This window comes from Rhipicephalus microplus, chromosome 2 (assembly GCF_043290135.1).
Source record: "Rhipicephalus microplus isolate Deutch F79 chromosome 2, USDA_Rmic, whole genome shotgun sequence".
Classification (NCBI taxonomy): domain Eukaryota; kingdom Metazoa; phylum Arthropoda; class Arachnida; order Ixodida; family Ixodidae; genus Rhipicephalus; species Rhipicephalus microplus.
This window is the reverse complement of record NC_134701.1, coordinates 239,425,240-239,452,873: the sequence shown is the minus strand read 5'-3', so window position 1 is coordinate 239,452,873 and position 27,634 is coordinate 239,425,240. Positions and strand designations below refer to the sequence as shown.

The 27,634-nt window shown below is 45.4% G+C and overlaps 2 protein-coding genes across 6 annotated transcripts in view; one reads left to right on the top strand and one right to left on the bottom strand.

Annotated features, from left to right (window-relative positions):
• Positions 1 to 4,899: 4,899 nt before the first annotated feature.
• Positions 4,900 to 8,635, bottom strand: LOC119169531 (uncharacterized). Of its 2 annotated transcripts, XM_075878224.1 has the most exons (4): positions 8,268 to 8,635; positions 6,342 to 6,568; positions 6,180 to 6,272; positions 4,900 to 5,708 (listed from the first exon to the last, which is right to left on the bottom strand). In XM_075878224.1, the coding sequence occupies exons 1-4, from the start codon at positions 8,328 to 8,330 to the stop codon at positions 5,168 to 5,170; spliced, it is 924 nt and encodes a 307-aa protein (XP_075734339.1). In that variant the 5' UTR covers positions 8,331 to 8,635; the 3' UTR covers positions 4,900 to 5,167. The 2 variants fall into 2 exon arrangements, with proteins under 2 accessions (XP_075734339.1, XP_037276468.2); XM_037420571.2 differs by having other exon boundaries at positions 6,180 to 6,568.
• A 5,770-nt stretch (positions 8,636 to 14,405) lies between these two features.
• Positions 14,406 to 27,634, top strand: part of Mad (mothers against decapentaplegic homolog 1) — a 48,423-nt gene continuing 35,194 nt past the window's right edge. The window contains exons 1-5 of one of the 4 annotated variants that reach the window (XM_075878200.1): positions 14,406 to 14,746; positions 21,671 to 21,973; positions 23,027 to 23,198; positions 25,957 to 26,220; positions 27,097 to 27,192. In XM_075878200.1, the coding sequence (XP_075734315.1) occupies positions 14,726 to 14,746; positions 21,671 to 21,973; positions 23,027 to 23,198; positions 25,957 to 26,220; positions 27,097 to 27,192 (856 nt within the window). In that variant the 5' untranslated portion in view covers positions 14,406 to 14,725. Of the gene's footprint in view, positions 14,747 to 15,449; positions 16,042 to 16,179; positions 16,199 to 16,229; positions 17,052 to 21,670; positions 21,974 to 23,026; positions 23,199 to 25,956; positions 26,221 to 27,096; positions 27,193 to 27,634 lie in introns of those variants that run through there. The other 3 variants (XM_037421296.2, XM_075878207.1, XM_075878199.1) reach the window with 3 other exon arrangements.

Here is a 27,634-nt window from a genome sequence, read left to right as displayed (position 1 = left end):
CGGAAGAATATGTAAATTAAGAAGATGAAAGTATATGTGGCAATCTGCTAGGTGAATGGGATAAGGAGTTCGACAGTTTATAAAAACAGGAAGGAAAAAAGCCGATGAACTCACGTGCACGTACACGTTTTCCTTATGAAAAAGCCACAGAACAAATGAAACATGCTGACAAGAAGTTCCCTGCATTGCGTTGTTACGATGAGAAAGGTCAGGAGTCCCGAATCTGCACCCAAAGTCAAAGGCACTCCAGTTTTTCTATGCTGTCCTCGTATAATTAATTGTCCCTCCTACTTATATGTTAGGCACTACAGTAAGACGTGCTCTACAGAAAAGATTGAACATTTCAGAAACAACCACAAAGATATCTTTAGGATTATTGTTTAATTATGAAGGGTACTGCAGTAATGACGTTGAAGTTTTTGCTGGGATCACGATATTTTAGGCGAGCAATTAACGTTCTATTAGTGCCATGCTGCGATACTTAGTACTCCGGCGAATATTGAAAGTATTTTAATCTACGTGAACTCAAAAGCCAAGTGCTAGATTTTAGTAGGGCCAGTATTACACTTTTAGGGCATTGGTATTATGGCCCATCTTGTCGCTTTCCGTCTTTTCGATATGCTTGTTCTTTTTTATTTGCTTATGACGCAGCTCAGTAGGCGCGGTTTATTTTTTTATTATTACACTGAATTGAGTACTATCACGTTTTTATACATCATTCTTGTTTCTAAATACTGCCGCTGGCTCGGAGTGCTTATGTACTCAGAGCCGGAGGAACAACGAATACATCTATTAATAAATGTATATTTTGTACGTGCACCTGTACTCGTTGTTACTTATTAATCACCCAATCCAGGAATCTACTAATGCATATTCATACCCCTATATAGTGAAATGAATCCTAGAATATTAAGGTATTGCTAAAAATACCTTACAACAAGAAAAAAAAACTATTTTTACAACTGCGAGGATCAGTAACCTTATCTGAACGTGTGAAGACTTCTCCTACGTATCACGTTACGGTGATGTCAAGCATATGAAGCCGGTAGCACACAGTGGTTGTATTTTTTTTTTCATTTAAATAAAAAATAAGCAATTCGCCTTATTGAACTTGCACGTAGACGTGCGCACGAGGGCCGCAGAGGCGGGGGGGGGGGGGGGCTGAACGTTTAAGGGGGGTGGGGACGGAAAAGTCACCCTTTACGTTGACTAAGTAGGGAGGGAGACACTGTGACCAACACTCCCACTTCCCACAAGGAACCCTGCATACGCCTACGCCAATGCACATGACCAACCTTGAGGGACAGAAAAAAAAATGTGTATAGCTTGCACAACTTGCGCAAGGCTAGAGAGAGAGAGAAATGTCTTTATTCACAAAAGCATGGAGAAGGAGGGCGTGGGAGGAACCCCTTGTCCGGGGTCCCTAGGACGACTCCAGCGACGAGCCGGGCCCGCTGTATCGGAGCTCGGAGGACCTCGGGAGGTCCATCGCGGAGAGCATCATCCTACAGCTCCTCGTTACGTAAAGGGTAAAAAGGAAAGCAGGTAAGGGAGAAAAGATGTTCGCAGTGCACTCGATCGAGACATGGAAAGTCGTGGGCGAGTTTTCACAGCCGGGGCAACGGTCTGCATATCACTGCGAGTAGAATTTAAGAAGTGATACTAGATTGGGAAATGTTTTAGTCTGTAACCTGGCGTAACGCTACTGCCTCCTCTCACGAGAAAAATGGCGGCGGGGCGCTCTGAGTGCGACGGACGTTCCTGTAGTGACGAACAATGTCTTTGTAAGTGAGAAGAGGATCCCCCCACTCCGAAATGGTCGCCTCGCCTTGCCGGGCTGCCCGGAGAGAAATTTCGTGGGCAACAGCGTGTGCGCGTTCATTGCACGGTAGAGAGGCATGACCAGGAGTCCAGAGTAGTAAATGGATGCGAAAAGTACTGTTTGACTCAGTTAGTGGAATATGATTGAGTATTTGGTGGGCCGCTCTTGGGATGGCATGTCCTGATAGGAAGACCTGACATGCCTGTTGCGAGTTTGTCAATACGTATACGCCTCACGGTGAACACGGACAGCGTATCGTATCGCTAGAGCAACTCCAAGACTCTGAGCTGGCGTACGACCTCAAGTCTTGCTAGAAATGTCAATTGCTTCTACTATAGTGATGCCAAGTGTTTGCTAGTAGGTATACTATACTAGTAGTACTAATTATGGGTTGACATTACTGTTCTCCGGTTTCTGTCGGTTACCCACACTACCCCCTTGTCCCCTTGTTTTTGCGGGAGCATGTCATGTGACTAGTTAGATGGCGTTACGTGATTTCAGTCCCGCCGCTTGATGTAACGTGTTTTTTTTTTTTTTTTTTTTTTTGCGGGAACATCTCACTTGTGTAGCTGTTACATGCTTTTGGCGGGAAAATGTCCCGTGACCAGCTATTTCGCAATGTTACGTTATTTTAGTCAAGTGAGTAGTTGTTGAGTGGTGGTGCGTATATGCCGCTTTTAGTCCTTATCCGTTCGTGTGCTAAAAAGAGAAAAATGAGCCAACATGACCAAGAATACGCTCTTTTAAAGGGACACTGAAAAGGTTTTGAATTCGCGAATTTATTGCGACTTTGGTATCCGTGACCTTTTACAGCATGTCTACGGAGGGTGTTTTTTTTTTTTTTTTTTTTTTGCGAGGTTCGATTGAACAACGGCGCTGGAACATACCATGTGACTAGCTGTTGCACGATCCATGCAGTGTATGGGGGATAGCCGCCGTGGTAGCTGAGTTGGTTGGGCATCGGGGTTGAGCATTCGAAGTTCGCAGGTTCAATCTCTGCCCACGGCAAGTTAGCTTTTCAACCACCTTTCTTTCTTCGCATTTACATTACAATTACTGTTAATAACATTCCCTATGCTCTCCTTGGCATGATTTTCTCTTACACTCTTAGAAAAAAGGTGGTAGTACTTGCTAACTTTGGGGAAGTAATGGTTTGTCACATATGTTACAACCGTGGTAGTAAGCGCAGTTAGTAACGGCGAGGGTGGTAACAGTTACTACCTCTGCTGTTACTACCAGCAGTTAGTAACTGTTACTACCCTAGCCGTTACCACCCATGGGTAGTAACCTTTAGAGGTTCCAAAAAAAGTAGTAACCGATGCTACCTAGTTCATTACTTTGGGCATATTTCTCCACTGCTAATGTTCGCTAATCAATGCCGTATTATTAGACAAAGTCGGGTAAGAAGCGTGGTGTGCCATGAATATAGCCCAAACAGGTTCACTATTTTTCACGTATACATGCAGTGAGAAATAAGCGTGGAGTATATATAACCCCTACTTTGCAGGGGCATGTCTGTCACAGAGGAGCACTTGCGTTTCAGGAGGAGTTATAATAAATATAAACCTATAGCACTATATTGTAATTGATTGATATGTGGGGTTTAACGTCCCAAAACCACCATTTGATTATGAGAGACGCTGTAGTGGAGGGCTCCGGAAATTTAGACCACCTGGGGTTTTTTAACGTGCACCCAAATCTGAGTACACGGGCCTACAACATTTCCGCCTCCATCGGAAATGCAGCACTATATTGTACTATTTGGTTACGTGTGTTTCGTGACGTAGCACAAGACCTTTAATCAGCCTTACTTATAAAACATTATATGTTATATTTATCTATTATAGAATGGCCACAAAAAAAGGCATTATGTACAGTGGCCGGAACAAGGTACCGAACTCATTTTCAGTGCATTTGAAAGCTTCACACGACTAATATATCAGCTTTTAAAAGGTAATAATCGTTTTGGGGGTTCGACGCGCCAAAACAATGATGATATTTGGAGACACGCTGCAGTGGAATAACTGTGACTGTCCTCGAGGCTAATTTTGACCATCTGTATTTTGATTTGCCGGTCTTGTTAGTGTTTGCTGTAATTTACTAAGTTTGTTGTAATTGTCTATTACGGCGCGTGTAGCACTTGATTATGGTTCGTTAACTTGTACTTCTCCGTTTAGAAAGTATCAGAATGAAGTTTACATATCTCGGTTGAGTAATTTAGAACGAAATGTATTTTCTTGATCTATGTATACCTTCTGCGTCATTTTTCCGTTTAATGATAAAACGTTGAGACGATTCCTCTCATAAAGGATCAGAATCGCATTCACACACTATTTTGGATGAGATAGTCAAAAGCCGAGTAGCAAAGAGGTAGTAATGGGGAAAGAAAGGTAGTAACGGCTGCAGTTACTACCTCTTTCATTCCAGTTGCTAACTGCTAACGTAGGTAGTAAGAGGTCGCAAAATGTTAGTAACGATAGCAGCTAGTAACTGTTTACTAACGTAGGTAGTAAACAGGTAGCAAAAGGGTAGTAACGGTCAAAGAAAGGTAGTAACTGCTGCAGTTACTACCTATTCGCTTGCAGTTGCTACCTTTTTACTAACTTTTTTTAAGAGTGTAGATCTCATTAATATTGTCACTTAATGTTACCCTTTTTAGCCATATGTAACGACATGTCGAGTGATACGCGATTGTGTTCACGTTTCTATACGTTACGTGATTTTCAGGTATGCGAGTGGTTACGTGATATTGCATATAATTTTAGTCACTTCACTAGTTGCGTGATTTGTCACGTGGGAGTTGCCACGTCATGTTATGTAATATTTAGTCACATTACTAGTTGTTGAGGAATGTTAGGTGATTTTAGTCTCGTGACTAGTTGTTACGTCATGTTGCAAGATTTTTAGTCACGTGATTGACTAGCCCACCATAGCTATTGCATTCCACGCCGAGCAGAGTGACGTACGTCTCGTGGGAGTGAAGCAGAAGTGAGAAAGGACGAATTGAGAGCGTACCAGTTCACGATGATGTCAGGGTGACATCGTACCGTGACATCACAAAGACATTCTGCAAATGGTAATCGATGAGCTTTAAGTCGGCCCGATTTCCAACAGATTATATTCGGCAGCACCAGTCAAATTCCAAGGATGAAGGAAAAAAAAACTGAATAACACAAAGTGTCTCAATAATATTTTCAGTCGCTGGTCAGTGCTTATGTCCTGCAATTCATCGACATTGAGTTGCGTTCTGCACTGTTCAAATAGGAAAGAAAGAAAAAAAAAACACTGGTATGGCGTTGCCAATTCAATCGAACACAAACATGGTAATTAAGCAGCATGTTCTCATCAGCCGTTGCGCATCAGTCCCAACACGAACCGTTCCATGTCGTCCGCCCTCCAGACCTGCCAATTTTCGTTGGACGCAGCCCAGTCGGGTTGGCCGCGGCTCGAGTGCATCTCCACAACCCGCGTGGTGCTCTTGTCGTAAGGGTTCCTGTAGACGTAGCGCTTGATCTTGGGACCGGCTCTTGCACCCCCTCGGCTCCCCGTGGACGAAGCGGCCGCGGGCCGTGAGTCGTAGCGTGATTCGTAGCCCTTCGGTCCGTAGCCGCCGGCGTACCCCCTGCCGTTACCCTTACCGTAACTTTCCCCGTGTCGGTAGCCGTAGCCGCCGCCGGCATGGCCACCTCTGATGGGATAGCTGGTGCTGAAACTCGACTCGTAGCCACCACCGTCCCACGGCCCGCCTTTCTTGTCGTTATCGTCGTAGTGTTTCTCGTAAGACGTGGCGTGGTTGGTGCTGTAGCTGCGCTCCGGGTACACCTTCTCGTAGGCGTAAGCGTGTTCGGTGTTGTACGCCTTCGGACCCGAGCCGTAGTGGTAGTACCTGCAAGGAAAGTACGTTAGACCAAAACATACGCTTGTGCGAGCACAGTTCCCACGGGTGCTTACGTTGGACCACGTTATTTCACAACATTATTATATAAAGTAGCACGGTTCGGTACGCATTTGTCTGACACAGCCGAAAGGTAAAAGCCGTCTTCTTTTTTCGCTTAAGTCGATTGTATTGATCCCTGCAGGAAGCCTTCCCACCGAACATTGTTTCGCAGTGCTTCCCGAATTGGGTGAATTTGAAGCTTCGTGCTCCTTACTTGGATGCCCCCGTAATTTTTCACAGAGCGACGATGCCATGTGATGACGTCGCCCAAATTTTGTTACCTGTGATGTCAGGGTGACATCGTACGGTGACCTTATCACATGAGTTTTTGCATCACTCGTGTCGACGCCAACGGTCATTTTTCGCCTCTGAGGAGACATGCAAGGCTTTCACCTCAATAGTATGCGCGCTTGCACTAACCTCATGGCATCTGGAAAGCCGTATCCGCCTGAACCACCAGGACCTCCGATGCCGCCGTAGTGGTCCGTAGCCGAGGCGTGGTACTGTTCACCGCTGGTGGCAGAAAAAGAGCCGCCATTCTGTGTTTGGTGCAGCATCTGTGACGGGGTGCCAATCGCGTACCTGCCTTCACCTCCAGCAGCTTGAGGTGCGTTCATAGCATCGTAGGTCACAGCCTCTGCTGATTGGAAGCCCGACGGAAGCGCTGCCACAGTGTCCTGAAGTCTTAGTACCTCGAAACCTTGACGATTTGGGCGTCCGGACACTTCGCTAGAGCCTCCTCGCTGGCCGGCCTCGTTGGTCAGAGATGTCACGGTGGACTCTGCGCCTACTACCGCAGCGGCTAGAACCTGCGCGTGAAACGTGCCGGTTTTGTGTGTAATCCCACAAGGAATAGCTGCATATGATTAGTTTTTCAATAAAATGGAAGAGCATGTCTTGGCATACACCCAAGTTTTCACCACCCATAAATTGTGACGGCGAATGCCGGTTAGTGTTGCCTAATTTTGGCTAAATCACGACTTACATTAGCTAGCTCCTGTCTACTGCAGGCGAATATCACCTGGTGAATTCTGCATGTTGGCGGAGTGATGGCTGCCGATGATTAGTGGCTGCCGACGTTGACTGGCGTATGCTATCTGTTGCAATAACTGCATGCACATACATGCACTACAAACATAAATGGTTGTACATGTGCTTTTCTTTCTTCGCGAAATCAGGCCCACCAACTGTTCCTCGGCTTTTTTTGCTGTACCTTGCGTTCACGTCTTCAGTTTACGGAGCTAGTTTCTCTTTTGTAAAATGGTTAACGTATGTTGCTTTCTTAGGAACGAAGCTCTTGCTTATACTATAGGTGAGCGACACTTCTAGTTGTAAATATGTTTTTCTTTTTCCTCGCTTCTACGGCAATGCACTTCATTTATATTCCCGCAGCAACTAGGTTTTCTGTAAAGGTTGTTTCACAAAGTGCTTTGGTGTATTGCAAAAAAGCTTTTTTATTTTAGATTGCGAATTATTGGTTGGTGAAAAAGCGCAGCCATATTTTTGGGCACAGTTGTGCCATAAAACCACACGAGTATAAAAATACTTCACATATGTATGCTAGCCTTAAACAGCCCGTAAACACATTACAAATAATAGAACAGGAGTCGAGGTTTCAACGGAACCACGTCTGGTCGGTTAATAACACGACAAAAATTAGGGGAACACCCGCCACAATAAATAGAAGAAAAAAAAAGCATTTTGGCTTGCTTGATTGTATCCCAAACACTATTTTCTTATTTTAGTTGTGCTCTTTGACCCTCTCTCAATTTTTATTTAAAAAATCACAGCATATCTACCGGAGCCATGGGAGGCAGCGCTGTCCTGCTCGATGCCTGAAGAACGGCTTAAGCTAATCGACAGAGCTCGCAATGATGGCATAGGTCACAGAGCCTCCGGAATCGGGGCCCCACTTTCATCGGAAGAATTTCTTTTGAAGTAAAGTTTTACACTCTTGTCTCGTAATCCGTGGCATGTTTTCTACGCATCACCGACAATTACAGCTCAAAATCATCACTGTTCTATCAGTTTTTTCACCGGCTTGTAATAGTTCTTTCACGTCTCTGTTAATTATAACGCGCCGGCGTACGCGTTCAACAATACGATTGCATCTTTCCGCTGCAGCTTGTGCGTGACGATGGAGGGATGGATATGACAGTACCATTTAGATCGGGCGGTGGCTAGCGCCACCAAGCCGTAATACCTAATGAACCAAAAACTATATATATTTTTTTTTTTCCTTAAAACAAGAGTTTGAGGATTCGTACTTTGCAGTGAAGAGTTTAATGATGACGCATTACGAATGACGCATTACGAGAGATCGCGCCATCTCGTGGCACCCACGTGACTAAATAATCCTTAAAAAAAGAGTTTGAGGATTCGTACTTTGCAGTGAAGAGTTTAATGATGACGCATTACGAATGACGCATTACGAGAGATCGCGCCATCTCGTGGCACCCTCGTGACTAAATAATCCTTAGCCGTGCACGATGTCGTCCGGACACTCACCGGCAGAAGCAACGCGCAGGTGCACCAGCGGCCACTGTTCTTGCCAGCGCGTCTTCCGGACATGCTCGTCTCGTGCGCTTCGCACCGATTCCGCGGGTGTCCACGCGCCCTATTCGAAACCCGGGCGTGCTGCAGCGTCAGCTTTAAGTAGAGCGTCTCGCCGAGAACGCCTGACCTGCTGTCGGTCTACCAGCAGGTGTCAGCCATCGACTGGTCCTTCGCGCACCACCACGCTATTTAACAACTCGCCTCGGGTGCTCGCGTGCGTGCCTGCGCGCGCGCGGTGTTGCTCGATACGCTTCATTCCACCAGCGGCCCAAGAAAGACCGCGTACTCCAGCCGTAACGCGAGGCTTCCAGGCGCGAACACACGCGCGATAAGGCCTGACACAGGGAAGCGGATGCAGTTTACACGCTCGCTTCCCGTGGCGGAAGACCGTTTCGTGAGGCATGTAAGTCGCGGACGGGTGGTTCTTCTTTCTTCTCTGGCGTGTTCGTTTACTTCCTGTGGAAGGAGCTGGTGCACGCTACACCTGTACGTGTCGATGCAGAGGAAGTGACGGCAGTCGTCGATTCTCTTGAAGTTTGAGTTTATTGTAAAAACAGCTGCGTCTGCGATGTCCTCTTCTAACTAACAAAATTGAACTCGAAAACTACCACGCAAGCTCTTCATACGATATACGCTCTGATACAGGCACACCCATGCGGAACGTCATGGAAGTGTTGCCCCTGGTGTCTAACAAACTTGCATCCCCTTGGTGAACAATGTTGTGTCGTCGGATGAAAAAAAAAAAACGTCCGTGGGGTGCATTCAGAATAACTGCGGTTCAGAACTTGACACGGATATTCAAAATCAACGGGCCAGCCCTGCACGACTACATACATTTTTCGACCTGTTGACCACCTTTCGCGAGACATTTTTCCTGGGTCCGAACCGAGGATGAGGCAGGTCCTCAGACTCTTCCAGACTGAATCCTTTCCGTCCCCAGTCCCCACGGCGGTGTACACGCTTACATTACACCATCTGCTCGGCATGCGATCGTCTCGCAATCTTCCCTAATTTTATGTGGTGGTGCCCACGCTTACGCGTTTCCACAAGGCAGCATCACGTCAGGGAGAAATACTTCAAGTGGATCGCAAGCCTATAGATGTATCAAACGGTCAGGAATCATCGGTTCCCGAGCCCGTTGCGGGCAATACACCTCGGCGGGTTTTCAGGAACACTCTTCCCCCGGACGCAACTATCTGCCTTTTCATGGAAAATAACGTGAGGAGTGCCTAACAGCAGTAAAATTTGTAGGGGCATAAATACTATTGTGTGTCAAACATCTACGTAATATAGAGAATAACTGAGACATAAGCTGATTACTTCAGGAAATATATACTAAAGGATGGAAGGAAAAGGGAAGATTTTACCGATTGCCGCACTGTGGCTGATACAAGCGGGGATCATTGGTGAATGAGAGAGGAGATAAAGGCGAAAAGAGAGAGAGAAAATTGAAGAAAGCTGCTTCTACATGTGAACAAATAATTGTAATGGCTATACCAGGTGTCTCACGTTACTCGAACCAAATATTTAAAATGAATGGCGTATAGTTATCCGCAACTCAACTAAACCAAGGACATGTTTGCCGTGATTAATCTTACGTAACGGTAATTTTGTAATGCGCCTAATTGGTGAATTAAGTAGAGTCTATTGTGCAACATTATTAATGTTCACTGTATGCGGTCCAAGAAAATGCGTTTCGTTAGCTTGTAGAGGGCATACTAAAACGACCAATCCAATTTTTTTCGTACGGGATGCGAGAGGAGCTTTTCTGGCGTTTGAAGAAAGCCCGCGAAATATGAAATGAAACGAAGTGGCTGTATATACTCATGCACCACCGCACTGCATGGGCTATCAACCGTGCTTCGAGCGAAAGATCCGTGCACGTGGACCACGGCGAACTATAGAGACCGCGGCTCTAAGCATCGGCCCCAGTGAGTGCGTCAGAGTTTTGGACGGCGACACGGCAAGGAAGCGCCGTGGTCCTTGATATGCGATAGGTCACAATGATTGTTGAGGTTTAATGCCACGAAATAACAATACGATTATGAGGGACACCCCAGTGGAGAATTTCAGAAATTTCGATCACCTGGGGTTCCTTAACGTGCACCCATTTATAAGTAGTAAGCTGCATATGTTACAGAATAATAAAAGAGCAGCATTTAGCTTCACTACTGCGTAATTTTCAGTTTACTTTCTACCGTATACTTCGTGCTTGCTTCATTGAAGTAATTAGTTACGCTCGTTTGTGAATTCAGTTGCAGGAAGATTGTGTTTAGTTCAAGTTTTGCTAATTAGCTCAGTGCTCCTTTTTTTGCAGTTTGTTGCACTGTGTGCCCGACACTGGTGCGTTAATTCCCGAGCATAAAACTTCGTGTGTGGTATCTTCTTTTCTGCCTCACTTAAAATCTTCGGCGGAGTTTTGCATGTGGAGGCTGAGCAATCAGCTGCCTTTTAGGGGCGAAGCTCCTCCTGATCGGGGAAAGTCCCTCGTCGCGCCGTGCCTGCATGGTTCTCGAAGCGAGCGTTTTTAGCGCGCTTCCTTTCTCATCGCCAAGACCACTCGAGAGAGTTCACGCTTGCCCTGCTCAACGTTCACTACCTCAACGCGCATAATAAAGACGTTGAACCCAATCCCGTACTGACCGCAGCAGACGGAGACATAAAACGCTGGAAACATGCACACCAAAGGCTACGTCGCGATCATGTGCACCGATGATGCAGAGCGTCCTGCAGCGGGAGGTGTCGGGATCTACGTAAAACTATAGACCCGCAACGGCCGAAGACCTTTTGCTACCCCTGACTAATGAGAGCCACAATGGGGAGCATGCTTGCGTGAAGCCCTCCAATGGGATTGTCGCCATGGCCATTTCCCTGGCGCCGAACCTATCCAAGGGAGACGACATAACTTACATCGAGAAGACAATGCATCGGTACAGAACCAATTTCGATTTAAAACATGGTCCATTCGTGCTCGTTAGAGACTTTAACGAGGACGTCCTGGCGGTCGACGACCGCTGACTGGTCTCACACATGCTGTCGCGTTACGGCATCTGGTGCAGCACCACAAGCGTCCCGCCACCATGAGAGGGACCTGTGTCGACAATGACTTCTGCAACTTTCAACTACAACCTCACATCCAATATCGTCTCGCCACGTACATCAGCGACCACAAAATTATTATCCCCAAAAGAAAACACGTCCCACAGCCTTGTAATTCAATCCTTGCATATAATTTCATCAATATGTAAATAATTACATATGGTGTGTATATAAGTGTATATAATTGCATCGATATATGTAAATAAACATCGTGTATAGATATGTATATATACAATCACCCCTATAAGAACGTGTCCAGTCTTTATATGATGTGTGGGTGAATGTCTCATGGCTTTACCGATAAGCATTGCAGCTTCGCCCCACTCATCATCATTAACTTCGGAGAGGTGACGGTTTTTTTTTTTCACGCATCGGCAGAAATCGTCAACACCTGGTGCGTAAGCACCAATCGCATCTCACCACTCAAAAAAAAAAAAAGAGAGAGAGAGAGAGAGAGAGAGAGAGAGAGAGAGAGAGAGAGAGAGAGACATCGTCCTTCATCAAACCATTCTACGACCGTGGAGCCAAGGATTAATGTGGGGGTCACCCATTACCTCCTCGGATTGTATTTCTCTCGCCAAATGGCAACTGCATGGAAACAAGGATCGCATGCTGTTGAAAAATTAAATGGTTCGTGCTAAGGGTGAGAGCCGAAGCAACAGCCAGTCATAGATGAAAATTCAAAAAAGACCAAATTGAACCGTACGTTGTTAGTAGAGCATTTATCGACCAAACTCGTTTCATTTGGAAATGAGGGCGTATATATATGAAAAAGGCCGCCGGAACAGCAGAATAATTGGACGCGTTTCGAATGACGCCTCCACAGTTATCAATCGAGTCGCCCGACGTAGGCTGTAGTTTTTTTCTGCTGTGATTATATGGGTACCTTTATATTGCGGCACTTACAGTGCGTCTGTGCATCCAGCGTCTTGCTCTGCTTCTTGTTTTTTCCCATACGGCAGTGTTATCGGTATAGCACGTGGTGTTTTCATGGCTTCATATTTCCAATCGACGCATAATAAAGTTTAGCTGAGAGTGCGCCTGTTTTCTGTCGTCTTCTTCCTTGAAGTTTTCGTACGTGACGCTACACCCACACTAGGGGGATGGCTACCCACACCTTATCATTGACCCCGCTTCCCCTCTGGGAACACGAGAGGGAAAGATTTGCGGGTGGACATGTCCGTGGGCTTCATATTTCCAATCGACGCATAATAAAGTTTAGCTGAGAGTGCGCCTGTTTTCTGTCGTCTTCTTCCTTGAAGTTTTCGTACGTGACGCTACACCCACACTAGGGGGATGGCTACCCACACCTTATCATTGACCCCGCTTCCCCTCTGGGAACACGAGAGGGAAAGATTTGCGGGTGGACATGTCCGTGGGACAGGAAGGATTTGAGTTCTGTCAACACCACCTTGAAGCGCTTGCCTGCAGCGCCTTTTCTGACAACCCCGATGCATCCTCTGTTCCCGGTTCAGCATGCCGAAGTATAGTGCTGGACAAGCGTGATGAGTGAGCCACCAAGTACGTCTGAGCAGCGTAACGAAACCACATGTGAAGGAACTTCCAAGTTGTGCAGGCGCTGCGCGCGTTCTCCCTGCCGGGCCGCAGAATTTAGGCGTCTTCTTCTTCTAACCAGAACCACCACCAGCAGCTTTGTATGCAGTGGCGGATAGACAACAGAGGCGGGCCGTGGTTCACATGGGGGTGCGAGTGTGTGTCTGTCTAGTCAAGCGAAGGTGAGTGATTCCAATGCTCAGCACCGTGGAAATCTCTCTCTCTCTCTCTTTTTTTCGGCCCTGAATATGACAGGCACCGTCAAGATGAGATAAACATGAAAATAATAAAGGATGATTTAAAAAAAATTACATTTTTCTTTTTTTTTCCTTTTGTTGCAATCTGTAGCAGACCATCCACTTAGCACGGCTGGAAACCTCACTTGCGCACTTGCTTGTTAGTTCTTTCAGAGTATTGTTGCTGGCTATTGACTTATATGTTTTGTTAGTTCATCGAGTTGTTTAACACAGTCTTATTAAATGTTTTGGCTGTACATAATGCTTTCCGTGACTGTGAAAAAATGCCCTTTATTGCAGCGCAGTCTTCGCCGTGCAATATCATTTTGTGATATAGTCCTGTTAATATCACGTCACGCTGTTGTCCCTGTTCATCTGTGTGCCGCGTGGCTATTTGTGCGATTAGATAATAAATAGACTTGCGTCAGGGGCCCCCAATGTGTGTGAGCAGTACATTGCACGTTTGCAATGTATTCCTTGCGAAGGCCGGACACCGGCCGGAACGTAGGAATTAATAAATGTTTTCGTACGTTCATCCACTCAAGCCAATATATATTCTCTCTCTTCGTGTGGTGAAGGGAAATGGGATGTGTAATTTCAATGATTTTCTTGATATTGCGGAATCGTCAAAGTGCGAGTAGCCGACGATTACCTTTATTTCTAACTGCTTCTTCGTGGTGGGCCCTGTGACATGAGTAAATATGCATCAGTAAATATGTGTGTGTGCTGTGGAAGTGCCACCATTATCTGTGCCGAATAAGGAGTGTTATTTCTCCAGTACGGAACGCGTGGCAGTTACATCTAGACGCGGTGCATATGGAAGAGTAAATTGTCGTATGTGAAATTTTTGGTAATCGCTTTTCCTAAAAAAATCAAAATAGAATAAGAAAGTCATTCGACCAAAAGTAGACCACAGGCTACCTGAATATATGTTTCAAAAAAAAAAAAAAAGAAGGACCGAGTAGAGATTTAAGTTCAAAATGAACAGCGAAACTGAGGCATAATTCGGGCTGTAATTTTCGCTTAAAAGCTGGGCACAAACTCATCGTGCCGACAAGTAGCGACGTGCAGGAGGATGGCCTAGACTTCACCGCAGTGTTGTATGACGAGCCGAAACGATGGAGGTACGAGTACCGCAACCAGGAAACGCTGCACACCGTTAAAGAGAGAGGAAGCACTCGATTGTCAAGGTCAGCCACTGACAAACAAACATACAAACAAACAAACCAGACCGTCGACAAAATCTCCCGCAGGAGCCGAAACAAGGATGGGTTCCTTTCTCCCCCTTCGGAAAGCCCCCAACTCCCACGTACGGCAGCAAAAACCAGCAAGACGACGAACGAAACGCGCACACTTTCGCGAATTCAGCCCCTTCCGCCTCCTTTCCCTGGCGAACACAAAAGAGCTTTTACGCTCCTCGGACCTCCACCCACCCTTCGCCGAGGGCCGGTCGAACTACGAACCCTCGCCCACACTCGGACCGCCGCTTCGCTGGCTGGCACCGCCGGCGTCCCCTACGAAATGACGTCCATGGAGACACAGGCAAGCTTTTTGTTTAAACCAAACATCGCGTTATGTATTCGCTTACACCACTGAGCTGGCTAGCGAAACTAGGCTGCAGTGCATTCGGTTTACCCGTTGGGTTGGGCAACCTCCGAACATTTAGGCGAGATGCACTAAACCTGCGGGGCCACCACCATCACGCTTCGTTTGACAAACGGGTGCCTGGGGCGCCGCACTCGAAGCCTCGTTATTGTTCCGCATTTACTGGCGCGAAAGTATGCAAACGTTTCATTCGTGCGGCCTTCGATTTTGTGTGGCAGAGCTTTTTATCAGCGGGTCTCGTGCAGTGGGAGAGCGCGCTGCGCGTGTAAAAAAAAAAAAAATGGCGAGAATGTTTGATGAGGCGGTGCTCCCACTCGTTTTGCCGCAATGTAGTCCGTGAAAACGGTGTTTGAAGCTATGTATGTTTAGAAAGCTGGCGAAGTGAAATGACCACCCGTTTGCTGCTCGCCCTCGCCATAGATACTACAGTCGTTTATCTGACATTCGCGAAGTTTATGAGCGCAACTCGACGTTACGGTAGCCAACTTTTGGCGCCAATTGAGACCACTTTGGATACACCGATTGTTGTAGTGTGTAAAATTCATCAACTTTGCAGTCTAGCAACCCAAATAATTTAGTTTGGCGCCCTTATGTTTTTCAACGCTCAATCAGCGCTCACTCGGAAGGTACACGAGCGCTCCCGCTAGATTTATTGGGCAGCTTAAGCTTTGACTGGGGTCGTTAATTCGTGACAAAGGACGATAGCTGAAAAGACTACAGAATTAAGTCAACTTTGCTCTGCGCACCATACAAAACGACGGTGCTCACGACAGTGTCAACCCGCGGAGATAGAAAGGTTACATTGCTGTTGGTATGACGCGGAGGGGAAGACTTGCTGACGCCAAGCAAGGCCACATTTCTCCGTTTCGTCGACGGTGGCGCTTGCGCGTAAAAAAATAGTTTCAGGTGCGGCGCGTCTCCCGCGCAGTGTCGGTTGTTTATTTAGTTGTGCTACGACAACATTGCAGGCCATATGTAACTCACTCAAGGAATGTATGGATCGTCTTGTGCATCCAACTGGCCGCTTTGATCGGGGTATCAACCTCATTCGGCGCGGAGTAGCACGACAACAAATGATCGTCTCCTCGACGCCAAATTGTTGATGTGTTGTGACTGGTATTACAGTTATTAGGACATTGTGACCCCGATCCATCGTTTTTTCAACTCATTCTGAATGGAATTAACGCTATAACATCACCAGTTTACGTCTGGCGTCCTTGTTATGTATTCAGGTGGGTGTCATTTGTTACTTGCCTTGGCTTAAAAATAGGCTTATTTTCGTAACGTGTTGGAAGAGCAGTCAATTCTATTGCTGCAGTGCCACTTCGTCACGACGTAGATTGTCGTCATCATCTGACTGTTCGTTTTGTCGTCGTGTCGCTGAAAGGCGTTAGTACTATTTTTTTTTTTACCTTGAAGGAGTGACCCAACTGGCGGGTTTACGCTTAGCAAAGGGGAAGAGACGAACCGATTGGCTCCGTCGCTAGTCCCTATAATTGCTTCCCCGTCGACCAACGGGCTTTTGTCCAGCTGTTAACGGTTTTCGCAACTTCGTATACTCCTATTGGCACCCTGTGATGGCGTGTTTGAAACCTTTTGAATTCCCTGGCGTCCTTCAGATCGCCGATGAACCGTGTGGTAATCTGCTGTTTCCGCAAGCTTGCCGTACGGTACACCTTTGCCGCGCTATGTTTAGCCAGCCTAGCGCCAACCGAGCCTTCATTTGCCATCATGAGTCACAACTCACGGGAAATTCCCCGCAAGTGTTCGATGATGACTGTTACGCAACCCTTTCTCCCAGTATCGACCTCTGCAAAGAGCGGAACATGAGTGTTCCTTTTTTATTATTGTTGTTAATTTTGCTATCCTTCTAATGCAGCTATTAAGCGATGGCATGTACCGCGTTTCTTGGGTCATGAAAAATACCTCGTCCCGTGACTCGGTCCTGCCGTATGCAGTCATCGGTATACTTTGCTTGTGCCGTTAGTTCATTTGCGTCAGACGTGCTCACGTGTGTATGTGGTGTAAGCGCCTTGCCATAGACTAGCTTTCGACTTGCGCCCACAGAACGTCACGAGAGCATCGTGGAAAGTCATTGCTCTTATGTTGTGTTACCTGCACGACCTGCACCCAGGGTTGAGAGCGTGGCACTAAGTTTATCTCCAACAGGAGCCTCAAATCTGCAAGTCGATGTAATCCCACGTCACTCCCGTCACTAATGGCCGATTTGTTATTCATTGTGGTTGGTATGGTTGCTCCTGGAACATAAAGCGTTTTTTTTTTTCTGCAATGTAGATGTATGTTAATTTCTTCTGGCGCGGCGTCGTACTATTCACTCATGCATAGGAGTGTAAATGAACAGTGCACCTGTTTGCTTTCGCGAAGGCAAATGTCTTGTTGGCCCAAGTGCCAGCTGCAGATGAGACCGTTTCTGTTCTTTCTTTATCTGCAACGGGAGCGTTTGTTTACATTTTCCGCTTTTAAGTCATTGTAAAACATTGTGCTCGAGCTACAATGGGCCGTATTTGTACACTGTGAATATTTCGTGGCAGTTTACCTCTATTGTGAAAATTTACCTTAGTAGTGCTGCTTTTTAATGCTGTTTTGCCATAAATTTTGTTATACAGTGCCCTTATATGGTAAATGAAAGCATACAAACTTATATAGTGAATATTTAAAGCTTTTTAGCTTTCTATACAACCTAGTTTCATAATGAAACATGAATGCTCAACATGGCATTGTAACTATTACTGTCGAGTTTTCTAGTTCTTGCCTCCATTTCAGGACAGTCTGTAACTTGTATGCAAAGTGAAACAAGCAAAGTACTTTACATTGTATGCAAAGTAAAACTTTAACAGTCCTTAACTTGTACGCAAAGTGAAACAAGCAAAGTACTTTACATGAAACTTAGAATTTCTCTGTGAAGTTACTTGCATGAAAACTTTGTCAATATGCTTGATGATGCCCTATGATGGCACCCCACGACAGTTTTTTTTTTTTTTGCTCTTGCAAAGTAATAAGAAAATGAGCATCAATAGTTAGAAGCCCACAAAAAACACACACACACACACTTGCTTTGTGTTAATGTCAAGCTTACTAAAGATAATATATATTTTCACAGAAGGCTTTCTTAGCCTGCCATAACCCCCTCTAGGCTGTGGTACACAGGTGTTCCACCCCCCCCCCCCCCCCCCCTAACCATCAGTCCTTGTTCTCTTGTGCCATAGTCCTACAAGGTGGTGTTTCTTCTTTCTTAGAGGTGTTTCCAGGAGGAAAGGTCTGTGACTTCACAAACAGCTCCCTGTGCACTGCCATGATCCTCTCTGTGCTCTGCTAAACAGGTGTGACCCCCTCCCCTCCCTGCACACACACAAAAAAAGAACCAGTGCTCACATCAGCCTTCATATTCCAGCCTGGGGACAAATAACCCTCCTTGAGTGCCACAATAGCACTCTCTGGGCTGCTACTAAATAGGTGTGACATGGTCTTCCTGGGCTGCCCTAAATATGCCCCACTCCCAAAAATGCACTGTGGAGGCTGTGATAACAACCATTGTACTCCACACAGCCCACTGTGTGTGTTTGTGTTTGTGTGTGTCTTTTGCCTCCTGTAAAGGTCTGTAGCTGAAAGGAGAGAGTTGAAAATTTCTGTCATTTCTAAATAAGTGCAATCTATGAGCCCAGTAGCCAGATTACTTGTCCTCCCTTGTTGCTTTAGAACTGCGCCCCTTTTCCCTAGTTATTTGGATGACAACAATGGTGGTGTCATCATAATGGATGTCAGTCATTGGCAATTGGTTACGATCCTGTACACCTATACAGATCCTTTAGCAAGTAAACTTAGAAGGTGCAGCTGTTGCACCTATTCTGCTACCACTGCTTTGTCCCTGTTGGGCACCCTTGTCAGCTGCTAACCCTAAAAAACTACCATGAGGTCATGGGAGAAATGGAGAAGATGCTGTTAGCACAGCATTACTTGAGCATTGGAGCATCTAGGACTGATCTATGAGCTGACAATAAACGCACAGTATCTTTTCAATTGAGCGGTGTATGAGTTGGTAATAAGTTTAAGTACGCATAGGAGGTGCACTTCTAGCGTTGACATAATAGGGAAGAGACAGGCAAGAAAAGTGAAGGTGGCAATGGCCATAGACCCTTTACGAAACTATGCAAGTAGTTTTTCCATCAAGGTTTGTTTTACTACGAAAAACCATACGTTGGTGAAAGGGGGGAGAAAAAGGTAACTACAGGCAGGGACAAGTGTTGAATGGGAACAGCAGTTCTTTATGTTAGTGTGCTGCCTAGGTTATAAGGTAGATAATAATTTTGGCTGTGCATTTTTGCAAATGGCTGGCCCGACTCTCCCACAGTTATCTTTTAGTAGTCCTTGTGCACTTGCACTTTCACTAGGAAATGGAGGGGCAAATCGACATAGTGTTTGAAAAGTGATCTGTGAACCCAAGTTTCTTTTTGTTCAAAAACATCTGACAGGAAAGGCTATTTTTAAGATTTATGGGAACAATCTATTAACTATGTTTTGCTGGTAATGAGTATGCATCTTATCTTTCTGTGGGGACAGGATGGGAGTGAGTTGTTGGGTGCCCCTCACTACATTAAAACAGAAACAGACCTCCTTTTGATGTCAGAGTACCCGGCATGCTATTATCGCAAAGGCCTTCAAAAGTTTTACTGCAGAACAATATTCGAAACCTGTGATGACGGGAGCCAGGTTGCAAGAAGTATCATGTGCATGTAGAGTAAGGAGGCATTATGGTGCAGTGGACATTGTCAAATAAACTGTTGTGATTCAGGTGGAAGTGCAAGTTGTTGCCATTTAGTGTATATGTCACTTCATGTGGAGGCAGCGTGGCATGAAAAGAAAAAAATAGTTTTCAAAAGCTGCTTGAAATAGTGACTGTGCCAACATGTTTAGATGTTTTGTGTGAAGGCTTTGGCATCACATGAAGATTATTGGAAAAATTCACGCCTGCATCTAATTGTTTAATATCGTAATGTTGTGGGCAGGACCACAGAAAGAGCCATCAAACTTCGACACAAACGCTGTTGATTGTCTTTGATTGCACTTTGTAGTTTGTAACCGTGACCCAGCACTTGTAGTAACATGTCATGCGAAAAGCCAGAAAGACATCTCCAGCTCTTTATTAAAATATTTCGCTCTCTTTCATTTCTCTGCGGCAATGGTCGAGTCAACTCGATTGCTCCTGATGAAACAGGGCATTGAGTTGAAGGTGAAATTCAAACGGAGGAATTGGCCTTGGTCGAGACAATGGCAGGGCTCACATGAGCCCTACCATTATCGAAGCATTTGCTCACATGACATCTCTCTTCGACCAGTTGTGATCACTTCCGTGCACCTTGTCACTATAGTTTTTGTATGAAGTGAGGCTTTGTTTGAACTTAGTGTCAATGCTGCGTGTGGGTGGGCACTTGAGTGAAAGGTTTAGGAAATTATGCAAGTTAAAGCACTGCACAAGCAGCTTCTATTTGTGATAGCTCCTTATACCTTTTGCTGCCACACAGAATGATAGAGTGATGAATGTGTCATTGTTTCCTCGTGCCATGATGTATTGCTGTGGGCATGCGATGGGCACTGCCATAATGCATCACAGGTTTTTTTCTTGGGCACCTTTTTTATATCATTAATTCTTTATGGTTGTGTAGTTTCACCTAAAGGCTATGGCCCATACCTGTTCTCTGTTATTAAGGAGCTCGTTTAACAAAAAGGGTGGATAGGTCAAGGATAGGTTCCTGTCTAGTCCATTTACTGCTGCTGCAACATCACAATAAGTGAAGGTGCATAGGAAAATGTACAATAGCGTTTGACACTTTGCGCTTTCTGTTTGAGATGCGGCATAATGGGGTAGTAATGCACTGAGCATTCAAACCATCTCTGACATTGTTACGGTGCAACAGTTGTGTGTTTCAAGTAGTGAAGTGCTTTATGATTCTGGTACCTAATTTAATGTTGGAATATATTGGGGAAGCTTTACCAGTGGTACCCTAATGAATAAGTGCCACAGTTTTTTTTTTTTGTTACGTTTTAGTGTGCTGTTGTGTCCCGCAAGAACCACCACCCGCTAGCTCACCATCGATGTGAAGGTAACATGGAGTGTATGGGGCTGACCACAATGCCTCGTTAGTGTTGAAGTGGGTAAAGCTGGAATACTTATGCAACTTCATAAGGGAATAGTTTTTATATTTCAACAAATCAGCATGTCGATAAACACAATAATTTTCTGAAATATGCACGAAACCTTACCTGTTCTTGAATTATTATGAGTTGTTCACTTAGATGTGGATGACCCCGCACAATCCAGCCAGGAAAAGCATAAGAAGAGTTAACTGAGTTGTAATATAAATAATAACAATCAGAAAATAGTAATTCGCTACTTAAGCATTAATGTGTGTGTCTGTGCCAGATTTAGTTTTACAGGTGTTCGCAAATGCTGATTCAACACTTCCTCAGCTAGGCTGGTGCGCATATCTAAACAAATGGCCAAGAAAGCATGTGGAGGAACAGCCATTAGAATCGTCCTCCCTTACAGTTGGGTGGTCATTTGGTAGAGCAGAGTATTTTCCATGACTGTGGACTAGAGCTGCTTTGGGACATTTGTTGGTTAAAATAAGTTCAAGCTTGTTCTTAGCCATGTGCTAGACTGTTAGGATATTTCAGTGCATGGAAGTGTCTCTCCACCAAACATTCATTGGTACGCTTCACCGGAAACTTTTTTGTTAGAACACAAGTAGCTCGAATAGCAATATTGGTTAGCATATGACGTTTGCCAAGGGAAATGTCAGAGGTGTACGTCCGGTGAATGATGGGGGCTGTTTCTTTGTGCAGAGCATGGTGAGCAACGGCTACAGTGGCCCCAGCAGTGGCGGGGGTGGGACGTTTGACAAGCTGGAGGACGCAATGTCAACCCTGAACAGCCTGTTCTCCTTCACGAGCCCCGCCGTGAAGAAGCTGCTAGGCTGGAAGCAGGGTGATGAGGAGGAAAAATGGGCTGAGAAGGCAGTCGACTCGCTTGTCAAAAAGCTGAAAAAGCGGAAAGGGGCCATTGAAGACCTTGAGAAGGCCCTGTCTTGCCCAGGTCAACCATCAAAATGCGTCACTATTCCGCGGTCTCTGGACGGCAGGCTGCAGGTATGACATGCGTGTTCTACCTGCTTTTTCGTGACGGTACTTAGGAGTGTAAAAACAGACATGATACAGGAATGCCCGTTCTGTTTAGTCCTTCTCGTGTATCTTGTCAGTTTTGCGCTACCAAGTACCTTCATGGATCAGTACAAACTTGCCCGAATTTCTGTGCTTTGAAACCCACCTGCTTTTATTTTCGTCGTCGTAGTAGTAGCAGTAGTAGTTGCACATGTCACATGGTCAGAGGAGAGGTTGAATGAATAAATAAATAGAAATGGTGACGCTCAAAATGTGCAAGCACACTTATTTTAATTCTAGTGGCAGATCTACAAGACCACGTGATCTCGATAGTCAATCACACTCGTGCACTTACAGCTTCGCTGTCTGACAGTGTCCAAGGCATGCCCCGCCACGGTGGTCTAGTGGCTAAGGTACTCGGCTGCTGACACGCAGGTCGTGGGTTCGAATCCCGGCTGCGGCGGCTGCATTTCCGATGGAGGCGGAAATGTTGTAGGCCCGTGTGCTCAGATTTGGGTGCACGTTAAAGAACCCCAGGTGGTCTAAATTTCCGAAGCCCTCGACTACGACGTCTCTCATAATCATATGGTGGTTTTAGGATGTTAAACCCCACATATCAATCAATCAATCAGTGTCCAAGGCATGGAGCTGACTGAATTTTTTTTCTTTACTGTACAGTAATGTCAATCTGCAATGTAAATACATTACAGCATGTGGAGCCATGAACTTGCAGCATACTAATCAGTGGTTATAATATAAATGTTGCCACATCTTGTTTGAAAGGAAATAAAGTTACTTGCACATACTTTAGAGAAGCAGTAGTGCACAACTTTGTTTTCCTCATTGCTTTATGCTGGCACCATGGCGTCGGCTAGCTGTGAATTGGTGTGGCTTCACTGGTGAACGCTAGTGCTACAGCTCAATTTACAAGGGAGCTGTCACTGCTCCATTTGCATGTGCTGTCGTGACTGTTGTTTCTCACCTTCATAATTAGTTATTCGCTTGGTAATGGTTTCGTTTTATGCTCTGTACTCTCTACAGGTGTCGCATAGAAAAGGCCTGCCTCACGTTATCTACTGTAGAGTCTGGAGATGGCCAGACCTTCAAAGCCACCACGAACTCAAGCCATTGGAGTGCTGCGAATACCCCTTTTCAGCGAAACAAAAAGAAGTCTGCATAAATCCTTACCACTACAAGAGGGTCGAAAGTCCGGGTGAGTGTTTTCTTTGATTGTTCACTGTTTGTTGGGGATAAACATAAGTGGAACAATAGATTTAGACTTGTAAATTATACTCTCAAAATATGGCATCATGAATTTGACCATCATAGGTTTATTAAATATGTGAGAAAATCTGTGTAAAATGTATTGCTTTTAAATTTCTTTCTGAAATATGCAATGGCGACATTTTTTTGTGTGTGTGTTTGCTAATTGGCTCGACAAAGATCCCGAAACATTGTGTGTAACACCTCTGACTCCCTCAGAAGGCAGTTCACTTCGTTTTTACCAGCTGGAAACTACGTCGGTCCTAGTTCACGCTGAAGGGCAATATGACTTAAGTAGAGTTCACAATCCTGAAAGCACGACTCTTATTTCAAGACAATCCTTGGTAAGAGAGAAAATGCATGTGAAGACGCCACGTTGAGATTCCCGCACCAAACATCACGACATCTTAACTTTTTAAGAAGTCTGCTGGGTCCTATGTAGCTTCTAGTCGATAAAAATGAGGTTCATTTCATCTGTGGGTGCCATAGAGCCAGCATACAAATTTTCAGAAAGTTAATGACATTGAGTCAATGTCGCGAAAATGCGAAAAATGCAGTTTGAAATTTTTGCCGTTATGCGGAGATTTCAGTGCGAAATTAAAAAAATGAAACTTCGTGCTTGATTTTGACCACTAATAATGAACTCATGATAGTTATGCATTTGGCAGTGTTCTCAAAGTGCAGTTTGTTAATCTAAGCAAAGGCATTGTTTCTCTTTAGTCTCCTTTAAAAAGCTATGACATTGCAGTTTCTGGTGCCACCACCCACATTTTCTCTTCGTGCGCCTTCTGGTTCACCAAAAGTCTTCTCGCAGTAAGCGTGGCGTTCTTGGTATCGTAAAAGAGCAATTTACTAATGCGAAAAAAGTTTTGTGTTCTTTTTATTTTATTTTTAAGCGTATTATATAGTAGTGTAGTTTAGGCATCATGTTGCGGATCGTGTGACATGTGTTAGTCCACTTGTTACTCTTAAAGAGCCAGCAAACAGGCTACTACCTTTTTTCTTTACATCGCCCAAACAAGCTCGCCTCTTCCTACAGTAGACAGCAGTGATCACATTTTCAGAGTATTACAGCGCTGTGCAGGCCCTCTATTTCCAAACAGTTGTTGTGTTTCTTTCCTTTGCGTGACCAATCTTGCTGGCACGCACCGTGACGCAAACTTTTCTATGGGGGACTTAACGTACCGATGAGCTCATCGGTTGATCCCTTGTCCTAAGAAATAGTGCCTTGGCCCTGCGGGGATGCAGTTTCGGACGTGCAGTACACATTTTATTTTCCTGTTCTGCCCTCTGCCGTTTAGTAGAGCCCGAGACTACCAGGAGAAGCGGTATGGTCAGAACGGAAGCCTTTGAGGTAAAGGGGCATCTCGCTACTTCACCTGCTAGGGGAAGGGTGCTCCTCTTTCTGCACTTTTTTCCTGTGCCACTATGATCTGTCCTCATATAGGGGAAAGCCCTGCTCAGTCGTTGGGTGCGCACCGATTACGTATCGCTGACATCGTGTCATGTTGCGAAGTGGGCAGAGTCGCCGATACAGGCTGCGCCTTCCCCTGCCTATGGCGGGGAGGCGTGGCGAGGCCGCACAGAAATTTGACACCAGCTGAAACGAACACGTTCTGACTCCTGTAATTTCGTTATTATAGCACACATTCATGAAATTCTTGCTGCGGTAAGTTCACAGTGTGCATATATATATATATATATATATATATATATATATATATATATATATATATATATATATATATATATATATATAAATAAATAAATAAATTACAATTTTCGGACCTCAAAACTGTTCACTGGTCCTTTACCAGTGAACAGCACTGATTGTACTTGTGCCAGTGTTTTTGCCTCTTTCTTTCATTTGTCCCTTGTGCCATAACTTTGTCGCCTCTGATTATACTCTGGGACAACTCTCTGTGGCCATGAGGGGAAAGCTTCGGGGGCGGAGCTTTTTCACGTGTACTCCTTCTCGAAGTAGTCTGGCTAGACTCTCTTTTTGAATGACGGATGTGTTTGAATAATACCACAGCCTAGAACTTGCTACGTCTGCTTACACAAAAATTTGTGAGTGAAATTCGACACAAGCTCCTTTGGCGAGTCGTCGGATAGCTGGAGGGCGATGTGCGCTCACTTAAAAGTGAAGACGCCATTTTGTTGACTATGAGGTGCACCTAAAACGTGGGAAAGAGGTTTTGAGATGTGCTAAATGTGAAATCACACTTCATAAAGCAAAACAAATAATTACATCTTCTTGGTTCGCTTAGGGTCCCTTTGTAAACAGGATCCCGTAGAAAATAAAGTAATGTTGTTTTTATGATTTTCACGCGGATAACATAGACGCATTTGTGGGACCATATTCTTCAGCGGTGGCACACGCCCACTTTGGTTCCGTAGCCTTCCCTTCATTGCCACAGAAAGTTTTCTCCGAGTATAGCCATGTATTATGAAATCCATGGATTACCGTAAAATGCCAGGCAAGTGCCCCCTCTCTTTTTTGAGAGATCTGAAATAAGTGCCAAAGTGCCAGTGACCGGTCTGAAACCGAGAAAGTGCCCTCTTCAAAATCTGGTCGGATTACCCTTCACCGTAGGGGGGGGGGGGGCAGGGGCCTTGCTTGGCAATTTCTTATAAGCCCAACTACAGCAACCTCTCCATGCTCCGCCAAGAAACGTCCTACATAATGACTGATCAAATTTGCGCAGTTCTGCCACCGGTGCTAGTTCCACGTCACAGCGAGTACCCTCCAGGGGGCCACACGATGATTCCTTCGGTTTTCCAACAAGTGGCCGAGTCCGGCATGCCACACAATGTCAGCTTCTCTGCACAAGGCTTCAGCGCAGCGACTTCGGGAGCCTCTGCGACCACGGGGACGGCTGTTGCAGTGGGAAACACAGCAGCTGCAGGCGTTCCCTCACCAGGCCCCAGCCTTAGCAGTTCCGCTCCGAACAGCCCCTTTGGGTTGCCCGGTAAGTGGGCACTATGTGCATCTTCACTACGCACATATCTGGGCTGATCGGGTCCCACTACTTGCATACGGAAATCTTGCGAACGGGGATAGCACAAAGCAGGGAAGTTGGAAAGAGTACTCTGGCACACACATCTACTTGGCAAGAACGGAAGCATCCACGAGAGCAATGAAAATGCTCAAAGGCAAGAATAATAAAAAAAAGCAAGCCACTACGCACTTGAACACATAAGCGTGTCTGAAACAGAAGTGTTCAACACCAAGGGGATCAATAAAATGTCTTCTCTGTCAGTTAGTTTACAAAGGAGATATGTATAGTAGTGTGAGCAGGGGACTTCCGCTCCCCATCCTGCACTTTTTTTGAACTTATGTTAGAAGAAATGGTTGGGCTTCCCAAAATTTGGTGTAGTCACATGCACTTACAGCATTTGCAGGGTTCGTTACATGCTGCATTTTCTTCTTGCCATTGTTGCACGCTTGGGCCTTCACAGTTCCTTCCAACAGGGCATTTATCAGTAGTTTGATTTTGTTCTGAATGGCATAACATTTGTAGACAGATCGGTAATTATGATGACATCTCATCTTTATTCAGGTAATAATCATTAAGCGAGTCAGGTTATACGAAATTGTTCGAACTGATGCAAATGGTTAAGGCATGCCGTCAGACGTGCTCTGCCACTCTCGTTGCCTAGATGCAATTTCGTGATATCAATAGTTTTAAGCAGCCATAGCACACTGCCTTTGGTTAAAAAGTTTTGGGCTATACTTGTTGTCCAAACGTACTTGAAATATGTCTTGTGTCAAAGGGAGTGACATATTGATGTTTTGTTAAGTACATAGCTGACTAACACATTTCTGTGCCTGATTTAATGTGCAGCAGACACTCCTCCACCTGCTTATTCAGCTCAGGATGAGAGTCAATCAGCCACTGATGACCAACCTCAATCAATGGACACGTCGGCTGTTCCTCCTGGTAAGCGCTGGTTGCTGATAGTATCCACTGCGGGCTTTTCTTTTAAGGGGAGATGCGAGTCGAAAAATCGCGTTTTTAGCGAAATTTCTCGTATTTCTGATTTTTATTGCATTGTACTCTTCAAACCTTCTTCTTTCATCTGTGAAAATTTCAAAACTAAATTCGAACCGCAAAATGCAAAAAAATGTGTATGAAGGCATCGCGGTGGCTCAAAATTTCGTGAATTTGCGCCGATATTGGCCATCTTTGACTGCGCGCTGCTCCCCGTCGCAGTGCCGCCCGCCGTCCCGATCGGTTGGGAAAGTTGCGTCCGGCCTTCTTCTTACAGCTCCTACGACCGCCAGTTTAATACGTGGGCAAATAAAAAAAAAAAACGAGGCCTTTTTATCACGTGGTTTGAGCGGTTTGAAACGCGCGGCACCCTAAGCCGCATCGCCATTGG